Genomic DNA, 11,427 nt, shown 5'->3' on the forward strand with positions numbered 1-11,427 from the left:
TGGCTCACAGATCTGACTCCTTACTATATAGGCAGCTGCGAACCACAAACAGACAAGGTTGTGTTTGGAAACATGTCCTGATCCTAGACACAACAACTCTTTATTTAGGGAGCCACACCCAATCAACTGCCACCGTGTCCCAGTCTGGTTGCTAGGGCAAGAGGCAGAAACCTGCGAGTCCCAATAAGAAATACGCCCAGAAGAGGAATATCAGGAACTTCTGTTTTATCTACAAAAAGTGTCACACTGTACGTGGCAGTCACAAACTAGACACAGTGCAACTTTCCTGAGCTACCTTTGTCACATTAAATGACTGAACACTGGCGGGGCACAGCAGACATATATATAAGATTCAGCCAGACACAGAGCACACAAGCCACTTAAAGACACTATGGAGTTTGCAGCTAGCCATAAAGATGACAGAGCGTGTGGATACAAACTGTGACCTTGCTTCAACAAAAGAAAAGCGACCTGTGTCTACTCCATAAAAGTCAAATCCAGACAAGGCTTTTTTAAGGATGTAGTTTATGGACGCCCCCCGTTCTCTTAGTCTAAAGGTTGTCGTTTGCAGATGAACACTACATAAACCACTTACACAGGACAGGAAGTATACAAGACTGCTGGGAGAATAACGAGATAGGAAGATTAGAGAGATGGATAAAATGGCACCTTGAAGATTGACCGAAGCTGGTGCAGACGCTTGCAGCCATACAGCTTTGAATCCCCCACATGAGATGGAATAGTGTATGTATTATCCAAAAGAAAGCAATAGTGACTCACTGCTTGATTCTAAATATATGTATCTATATAAAACATGTTGGAAAAAATGTGGGAGCATTCAAAGAGGCTTACATCTATTTAAATGTTATATTGCTATCGACATGTTTTGTAAGACTTGATTTCTTCTTCAGGAAAGAACTTTGTAACCTTGATAAGAAAAGTGCCACGTACAAAAATATTAATATCATATTACAATATTGCAACATGTTGCTCTGATTCATTACTACAATCATAAATGAAGTTACTAGGGGTGCCCACACTTTTTCAGCTTGGGAGCTACTTTTAAAATGACCACGCCCAAATGATCTACCTACAGGGCCGCCCCTGCCCAACCTGTGTCGTGAGCGGGGGGGGGGGCTAGTGGACTAAACGGTGGATAGACTGGCGCGCTTACACCAATTGCGCCGCATAAGCGTATAATAGTGCGCCCCATTTGCGCTTCAGATGAGGAGGTGAGGCCCCCTCATAGCGGCATGAACCCGTATGGCACAATACAACTCAGACTGACTTACCTGTACGTCAATCAAGTGGCAAATGCCATAGTAAGGGTGGATGATAGGCTAACTTTAAAAAAAAAAAAATTAAATGTTTTTTTTTTTTTTTTTTTCAATGCCATGCGATCTACCCACACTACTCTTGCGATCGACCGTGATGATATGGGATACTTTATAACACCATTGCTCTTTTTTTCCCTTAAAGTTTGTATTTCCTTCCAGTGTCATTATATCTTCTAATATTCTTGGGGCTGCTCTTCATTTTAGGTGCTTCTATTAAAATTATGCTGACAAAACTTCAATAATGGAGTAGTGTCACTGGACTTTACACCTAATGAGTCATTAAGGTTCCTATGACAATGTTGATGAATGCAATCAATTGCATAGATTCCTAAGGGCCCGACACTGACCTTGTTGGCTCGATCGGCGTGGTGATTTATTGTCCTCCTCTCCTCATCCCATCGGACATTGGACTCCTCCAACTGCTTCTCCATTGCTTGCTGCTGACGAACAGCCTCCTCCTTCATGTAACATAAAGATGTCTGTAGCTCCGCAATTAACTATAGATGAGAAGAGACACAAAATAAAATGTGACTTTTACATTTTGAGTCGGAAAAGGATTGGCAGAAAATCAGCAGATGGAGAACTAGCCACATATTGTTATACCCAAAAAGAAAAAAAGATCTGCAACACGCCTATCTGCTCTTGGGAAAGTTTTCCCATTGCCTAACAAGCTCATGTGTTTTACGAACTTTAAAACAAGATATAAACTAAAAGACCAGAGTGCAGAGGAAACCTGTTGCCAGATGCAAAATGCAAAACAGGTTGACTGAACAAAATGCTGATTTGCTTTATTTCACTTGTCTCAGAAAATGACTCGTATCAGATGGAAAATGCTTTCGTCATTGTTTTTGGATGGCAGTGACAATCACTTTGAAAAACACTTTTTTTTTCCCAGTCTCATGTCTTTTTTGAGACAAGACAGAAGACACAGAGAAAGCAGAGAGAGAGAGCGAAAAAGAGGGAGGTTAAAACAAAATAGACAGGAAGGAAAAAACAACTTCCTTTTTGAAGAGCGGAGTGACTTTGTGTTGGTGAACTTGCGGTGCACACCAAGATGAAAAGAAACTGGCTCTGCTTTGAAATCCTCCAGTCAAAAATTAACATTCTATTTAAGCCACTGTCAGGGAAAGGCAGAGAAAAGATGAGAGGGAGGAAAAGAGAGAGGAATGGAGAGAGGGGGGGGGGGAGAGAAAGAGAGAGACATAGGTAGTGGGGGGGGCAGTGCTGCTGCTTGCTTTGGGCTAGACAGATAATTGTTTACCATGTTCAAACTCAGGACTAGCCCTGCTGGAATCTGTACATTGTGTGGGAGTTAGAGTAGCACGGGTCGAACACAGATAGACAGAGGCAGGGGGAGAGAGAGACGGGGGAGAAAGAGAGAGAGAGAGAGAGAGAGAGAGAGAGAAGGGGATAGAGAGATGAGAGGGAGATTAGGCTTATTTTGTCAGCAGGAAAGCCACATGAAAGCAACAAATGACACATTATTATGGGAACATCATTTCTGGGCGTAATAATTATTTTACAATATGGATTTCCTGCCCTGCTGGTCTTCAGCCCAAGGCGGTGGCGGCACTCTAAACATGTGAACTCAGCTGTCTGTCTTGTTATTCCTGTACATGTACCGTACACACACCACAGCACCTTTCTCTGTCTGATAGCCAGCCAGACCTTTTAAAGTCTGTAATTGGTCTGGTTAGACTTGTTTGGCATCTCTTTAGGGCTGAAGGCAGGCTTACCTCCCCATGAACCAGAGGTTAAAATGTGGAGATAAATGGGCGGGTCTGAGGCCTATTCACCAGAGATAATGAATAACGTATGCTATAAAACAATGGTTAAAACAGAAAAGAAGATGCTTTGCAATAATATATGAAAAGAAAACACTGAATGTATGAAATAATCAGAACCTCTTTATTGCTGCAAACACCTCACATTTGGCGAGTCTTTTAAATAATGAGGTGAAAACTCATTGTGACAGACAAATCATCAGTCTTCATGCATTGTAACAATCTGCTCTATACCAGAAAAGTGGAGCAGAATAGTAAATTAATCATTTAGGTAAATAAAACTAATCTGCAACATTTCTGAAATGATTTCCCACTAAATTTCAATATTTTGTAAGGAATTATTTGAGAGACTAAATGTAGTTTAAATAATAAAATAATAGCAAAGATAATGTATTGTCAGTCAATAACAAGGTATGTTATTGTTTAGTTAACTCTCAGTGATGACTTTATCACTTACAGCACATTTAGTCATGAACTTATGTTTAAAACGTTAATGTTTATTTAAAACTGTAACTGATTTTCACATACATATCACCAAATAAAAACATAAACACATTAGAATGAATTTATCCTTGTGTTTCAGAAGTCAAATATTCACTTCAAAAACATTGTTTTGGTCTCCACCTACTCCTGAGGGAACTATCTGGCTCTTTAGCTGCCACTATGTTAACTATGTTGTCTTTGTCTGCTAATTAGTGTTGGGCAAGTAGCGTACAGATCTTTTTCACTGAAAACTATCTCCTGCTATAACTGGAAACGACACTGATGAGAGTAAGTACCAGTGAATTTGCGGGCTGTAAACCCAAAATAAAGCGTGAATAAACAGTAAAAGCTGTGTTGAGCCGAAGAGTCGGGCAATGATTCTCTAAAGCTTCATCCCTACATTCGAATAAATACTTTAACAGACCCTTTTTGGTTTATACATGCCCAAGAGGTCACATGTGAACAATTATTCAGAAACAAATGAGTTATATTTGCATATGGAGTGAACTTCAACCCATTTCTTCCAGAACACGCACTGTGCCTCCCATGGCAAATTCCCTTCCACCTCCTACCTACATTACTCCCACGGTGAGACGTTCAGGGATAAAGTAATGATCTACCACCCACTGTAGCCTGATCATTAAGTGGAGGAAGAGAGCACAGCCCTGTTCAGTTCACAGGTCACCCAGGAGGACCACTCACAGCCAGACGCTTAACACACAGGATTGGATTGGAGAGACACTAATTAGGTGTGTGTGTGCGTGCGTGTGTGTGTGCGTGTGCGTGTGTGTGAGAGAGAGAGAGAAGGAGAGAGGCAGAGAAAGAGAGACAAAAGCAAAGATGTAAGAGAGAGGGATGTGTGTGTGTGCATGCATGGTAACATATACCCTTATGGGCTGTGTCTCCAGACCCCTCAGGATAATGTATGGCATGGTATGTTTTTAATTGGGTTATTAGCCATGCAGTTGGGCTGAAGAGCGATGCCCCCTGTCAGACACGGAGGGGTTAACAACTGGGGTTAGCCTTTGAGGTTCAAAGGCCTCTTGTTTACATTTGACTGAGCTGCCCCAAGGGGTAGGCAACAAACCCCCCCACCTGTTCCACCTTTTAAAACAAAGCCAGCGACAAATAGTCTGCATTAATCACGCTTATTATTAATGTTTGCTCAAAATCCCTGCACCTTCAACAGAACCCTCTGCATAACAAACACACTTCCTCAAAGGTGTTGTATTCCGGGCAACAGAGACTTCTCTCTAATGTCAGAGAGAGTGTTGTTTGTTGAACCCGTGCCAGCTTCGTGTCCCCAAAACAGAGGATTAATCACTTGTTGCTTTGTCTGTGGCGGCGCACCGCTCCGCCAAAGCGGGCAAACATGGCTGAACTTTCGCACAGCATCCGACTTCTTTTGAAGTCGAGCATTGTGTAACCTAATAAGCTACCGTTTTCTCACAACATCTGCTTGTCAACCCCGCTTTCAACTCTGCGCCTTTGCCAGCCAACCCAAAATAGGGGGATTTAAAAGAGGAGAAGAAAGAAAGCATAACAACAACCCCCCCCCTTTGAATCTCGTCTTCGGGTAACGAGAAGCAATTACGGCCAAATGATTGTGATATTTTACCCGGCTACATAATCAAGAAAACTCTTTTCTTTTGTAATGTAAACACTACTTAGAGGAGTTTGGGATCTTTTAAACTGATGAGGTTAAATCTGCCTAAACTTTTGGAGACATTTTGCTGAATGACAGAATGTGTCCTGGGAAGTTAAGAGAAATAATTACCTCAGTTTTAAATTGGCTCTGTCTAAGGAGACAAGCATAATGTGAAACACATGGCCCTCAATTGGAAGTGTGGACAGATGATGGCTGAGGCAGAGAAGCAGATATGGAGATGACGTAAAGAGGCATTATAGGGACGGGAGAGAGGGTGGAGGACAATTATAGTGCGATTAGTCCGAAAGGGCACAAATGCATCAGTGTCACTCAGAGACTTGCTAGCACAGTGAACTAGCTAAGTATCAGTAGCTCCTATGATGGACAATGAGAGCTACAGCGATAGCACACGGAAAATAATAGGCAAATAATGTTTTCTTCTACAGTACATGTTCTCAATGACGTTGGGGTTTGCTGATGTTAAATACAACATAAACGTAGAGAGGTAAAGAAGGATCAGTAACTACCTGCTTGAGAGTCGTTTTTTTCTTTTGTAAACTAGGTAGCAAAGCAATTTCCAGTGCACAGAACAAGTGTGCATTACAAAAAGTGCTTAACACGAGTAAGGTCAAGCATTGGGTGAATATTTATGTAGCACGGTTAGATTTTTAACCATTGGGGATATAAAGTCATTTCTGGCCACCTGATGAAGGTAAGCCTACTATTTACTTTTCTATTTAACTAACTAGGAGGGCCCCTTGCACAATAGCACTTGACTTTCCAGTTATCGCATATTGATAAGTGCAGCATGAAGGTTAACTATTTGTTCTATAAAGAGATCCAACCTATCAGTATAATACCAGACAGCCTGTCCTGACTTCACACAAATCAGGAGGGCCTTTCTCCTCGGTAACACCTCTGGACATAGGAGATGAGACGGAACAGGAAGAGCACAGAGAAACACCTGACAGCAGACTTTTTTCTTTTTATAACATTTTCTGTGTAGATTTATTTGCCCGAGTTCTGCACAGACCTTTTGCTAGTTATGGGATGTGTGTGCAGTGTGTGTGTGTTCTGCTTAAGGGTAAAGCGCAAGGTGGATTGCCGTGTGTGTAAGATTGTGTGTGTGTGTGTGTGTGTGTGTGTTTACGTATGTGCTTCCTCACCTCTCCCATGAGTACATTTATCCAATCTTTAAAGCGTCTCAGTTGAAAAAGAGGCATACACAATGAAAGAGGGGGAAAATGAAGGGTGGAAGAGAAAACTGATTACCTGGGCAGACTTGGCGAGCTTCTGACTGTACTCCTTCTCAATCTGCTTCAACCTGCTGTTGGCCTGCAACATGAAGGGAGAGCGGAGTGTGAGAAAGAGATATGCAGACAGACAGATAGTGAAACACAAAGAGAGAGGGTTGTGAAATTGAATCTTCTGTTAGGAAGTGCACACACTCCCCTCTAAACACACACACACAGGCAGGCACACACACACACACACACACACACACACACACACACACACACACACACACACACACACACACACACACACACACTCATGTTGACCTCTGCCTCCTGGCAGTGTGTCCCGGCAGCACTGGCCTGTGGCCCCTTGGCACAGCGTCAGTCCCAACGCTCATGTGTGCCAGCAGGTAGTGACGGGCACGGTGCACAATGGGCACCACTCCCCTTTGATCCCATGCCAACAATTCATCACTTTACAAGAAGGGGGGCAGGCGGGGGAATTAAAACGTTGATGCCAATTAGCTATAGGGAGAAGAAAAAGAGAGATGATCGGTGGAAGCTGGGAGACACAACACGGCGGAGATGGAATGGGAGTGAATGGGGATTGTTGTTAGGAGTTTATTGAGCGGCGCTCGGCTCTTTGTTTTCAGTCGTTTCTCTATGGGAAGCTAGCCAGCTGGAAGCAAAGACTGCGAGTGTCTAATACAAGATCTGCCTCCGCTCAACTAGCTGTGTTGTGATGCCAGAGTTTCAATGAGAAGCTGAAAAGTGGAGTGAGATAATTAGGTGTGAAGTGCTGGAATTCGATGGGGCTGTCGATGGCTGCCTGTACGCACCGTGACACAGTCTATACAAGCACTGTAGTTAAACTAAAGCTCAAAAATAATGGGGGATTTACAGTAGGTCATTGTTTGAAAGGCAGGGTAGTTTTGCACACAATGTAGACAATATCTGTTTTTTGTATTACTGCACATATTTTATTTCATTATATTTCAATGGGAATACTGCTATATTTCTTTTTTAATGTTATTATAGCTTTCTTAAAATAGTTCTCTATCTGTGTTTTGAATTTTTCTTTTACTTTTATGTATGCACCACAACACCAAGTCGAATTCCTGGTAATAAACGTGTTTATGATTTTTCTGGGGTTGTGGATTAACTTAGGCTATGCCATTGATGAGCCAGTGATAAACAACAAAGAAAAACACCTCTATGGTTTTAATTCTTAGTTGAAAAGTAAAAAAGAAAGTGGGAAAAGTATCCTAAAAACACCAGGCATGGAGAAATGTATTTATAAATGTCTTGAAATGCGGTAAACCTGATTCATACGCAAAAACGCATACAGCGACCAACACACACACCTGCTTGACTCTCTCGCCCTGACAGCCACTGACAGACGGAGAATCTCTAACAAACACGGTTTCATTGAACACACCCGACGCAGCCATCAACACCTGAGCTGCATTTGGACTCTGCACCCCATCCAAACACTTCCTGACAAACACCGCCGCCCGGCTCTGAGCGGACACAACTGTCACCGCAGAAACACAGAGCCGTCACCAAGGATACCAGCCTGTCTTCCTGCGCCAGGGCTCTGAGTGGCAGCCCGCTCGTCCCTAGGGGCCCTATAGCAGCTGATGAGAGAGGGGGAGACAAAAGGAGGGTGTAGAAGAGGCGAGAGAAAGAACTGTGTGTGGGAGAGGGGCGCAAATCGAGTCCTTCAATGTTTTCTTTTACAGCTGACACATTGGTTGTCTCCTTTTAATCCTGCCGACTGCTCCATCCTGATTACAGCTTAGTTGAAGATACTATCGACTACAATCTTGGGCGAAATATTTCATAAAAATAACCGAAAAATATGTTTTCTTAAAGTGGTAGTAAAGGATGAGACTTCAATGTTTCTCAGTAGTGAAACTGTTAACATCAACTAAAGTTATACATCAGATTCACCATTGTAATTGACTGTGAGGTAATGAGGTGTGTGTGACTCTCTACTGTAAATGACACACGTGAGTGTATTCGTGGAAACATATGGTCATATTGAGATGCAGAAAGGTTCAGATGTTTCATAAAAACATAAAGGGCTTGCTACTAGCCTATTCCTTTTACATACAGTCACTCAGGGGGGTTTAGCAGGAAGCATTGCACCACATCATATATTATACAGCGCAACCATCTAAACACACATTCAAAATGGCTGGGAATAGATGAATATGTGGATAGAACATGCAATGAGAAATAGCCTAGCAGAACTGTGACAAATACAAAGGGAGAATCAGAGCTAAATTAAAAGCCCAGCCGTGTGTGTGTGTGTGTGTGTGTGTGTGAGTAAGTACTTTCAAAGAGACTACCTGTGCACTGCCAAAGGCATTTTTGTGCTGAAGGCACTTTGAGGCTGTATCAGGCTCTTCAATCGCCTCTTAATCCTAGCTGTGTGGAGTGCGGCTGCTTTGAAGTGTGTGTGTGTTTGTGCATGTGTACGGGTACTTGTGTGTGTGTGTGTGTGAGTGTGTTAAAGAGAGTGGAAGTGGATCTGAAGGCAAGGCATGCACCGCTTACCAGAACGTAATTAATAATCTGCAGTGGGAACCAGGCCAAACACACACACATAGACACATACGGACATGTGCACACTAAAAAGACAATTGACGGGAGTGGCGGAAAACGTGTGACAACTTTACACACACACACACACACACACACACAAACGCGACACATGAAGGCCAAACACACATTCAGGGTTTGATCTGTCAAAGGGAAATTTGCTTAAGGTGTAGAGTCTCATTTTCTTTGGAATGGACTGTTGTATTGTTGCTAAAGGAGGAAGAAACCAAGGTAAACATTTCTCAATAGAGTAAACATGCCAACACATGATAACTTGTGAGTGAGTGAGTGAGTGAGTGAGTGAGTGAGTGAGTGAGTGAGTGAGTGTGTGTGTGCGTGTGCGTGTGTTAGTTAAAGTCAGTGTGCCTGTTTTCAGAATTTCCAGAATCTGTTCAGTGCACTCAATAGTACTGGGCAGGATATTGCCTCCATATGGCATTCCCCCCCCCCGATATGTTTCCAATCATCTCACATTGCTAAAGAGCAATTATGGTTTTGAGTATCTTCTTAAAGCTGAACTGAAACTGACGTAATGGCGATGTCAATCTCCACAGACAGAACGAGCACAATGTGACACGCAACTGACGGGTTATTCGGTAAAGAGCATGGAAGTTTCTAAAGTGATGAAGAATGTCACACACCATGCTCTTTTTAACGGTTTGAACAACAGCTGTGTATTGAATAATAGGGAGGGTTAGTTTCTTTGCAAAAAGAACATGATTTGATAGAAAAGCTTTTCCCCATTGCTCCGCGAAGCATTCCATTTTAGTGGCAGCATTGTAAATTCACAACAATCCTCTGTTCACTACGTATGTCTCTCAGAACAATTATCATAAGAAGTCAATCTGCCAGCGAGGGAGAACTGGGAGATGTTGTTTGCTCGTTTGTCTGTAATCATTTCTGTCTTGCTGTGTTTGCCTGTGTTTCTATGCGTTGGAGAGAGTGTTGGTTCGGTAATGACAAGAGACTTTATTTCCATTTCACAGTTTGCCATCACTGCCTGTCAGTACTGATTCTCTTAATCCCCGCTGCTCACTGTCAGTTCAGCATCACAGGAAGTACAGAAATAATGCATCACACAGGCATGGATACACAGATAAACATACACACAAGAATCAGTATGCTCAGTGAGTACACACTCAGCATGATCTCGGTATCAGAAAACCAATTACATCCATTACCATCAGCGTGAGTGGGATTAACAAACTAACCCAAATCAGAAGGTCAGGAAAAGAAAGGTAGTTTGAGGTTGTGAATGCCTCATGGGTGGAGTCGCTTGTGGAATCACAGATTGCTTTAACATAAGCAGGTGGACCGACTTTCAATCACAGAAAAAGTAAAGTGTCTAATTTATGCTTTTCTGTGTACAGATTTGTGTGGACAATTGACATGATTGTTAAAGGTGGGGTAGGTAAGTTTGAGAAACCGGCTCGAGATACACTTTTTGTTATATTCCATGGAATGCTCTAAACATCCCGATAGCAATGAATATCTGAAGTGCTTTGACAAAAAATCCATAACATCTTTTATCTGTGGAAGCCGTACTGTAAAAAGCACGACCAATCAGTTAAGCCGGCCCGGCTAAAATAACTGGATGGCCTGCCTGCCTGTCAGCCTTCCATCTGTGAACAAATTTATCTCGTGCCCTCATTGGTCATGTGCTTGTTCGTGTGTGTTGGAGGAGGAGCTCTGTAAGGAAGTGGCAGATTTTTTCCAGTTGTGTATTTTCAAATTCTAGGGCACTCGAGCTGGTTTCTCCAAAATTACCTACCCCACCTTTAAGCTATGACAACCATATTTATGCTAAAGGTGATTTTACTGGTCGTTGAACTCTGATAGAACTGTGATGAAATTCTGACTTCCTGCCGAGGTAGACCAAACTCGCATCTATGTATGCCTCCATTCCCACTTTGATCAGTAGGTCTGCCTGATGTTCAGATGTCGGATGAGTTGAATTCGGAACCTAACCCAAAAAAAACAGAGCCCAATATCATCGTGTCCCACTTAAAACTCCACTTCAAACCAAAGTGTAATCTATAGCGTGCAACAAGATGGGAGCTGCCTGACGCCATGTTTTAATGCGATTGAGAAAGTGTGTCGCTTCCCTCCCTCTTTTTTGGATGACTTCAAAAAGTGAGCAAGGGAGCTGTGTGATGTTTTTTTGGGACGGCAGAGCCTTTACTTTGACTCTTTCATCTGCTGGGTGACTCACTCACTCACTCACTCACTCTCTCACTCTCTCTCTCTCTCTCTCTCTCTCCGCCGCGGGGCCCGATGGTGCGGCGCACTGAGGAAACGAGGAGCTCAGACAGATCTGCGCATGCGTACAT

The 11,427-nt window shown here is 42.8% G+C and overlaps 1 protein-coding gene across 1 annotated transcript in view; it reads right to left on the reverse strand.

The window, feature by feature from the left end:
- The window catches only part of LOC104958211 (centrosomal protein of 112 kDa), a 50,319-nt gene that overhangs the window by 17,857 nt on the left and 21,035 nt on the right, over window positions 1–11,427 (reverse strand). The window contains exons 5-6 of the mRNA XM_010785937.1: window positions 6,525–6,587; window positions 1,685–1,834 (exon numbers count right to left, since the gene is read on the reverse strand). Coding sequence (XP_010784239.1) covers window positions 1,685–1,834; window positions 6,525–6,587 — 213 coding nt within the window. The remainder of the gene's footprint in view (window positions 1–1,684; window positions 1,835–6,524; window positions 6,588–11,427) is intronic.

The sequence above is a fragment of the Notothenia coriiceps genome, unplaced genomic scaffold (assembly GCF_000735185.1).
Source record: "Notothenia coriiceps isolate Sejong01 unplaced genomic scaffold, NC01 NC01_scaffold00028442, whole genome shotgun sequence".
NCBI classification, from domain to species: Eukaryota; Metazoa; Chordata; class Actinopteri; order Perciformes; family Nototheniidae; genus Notothenia; species Notothenia coriiceps.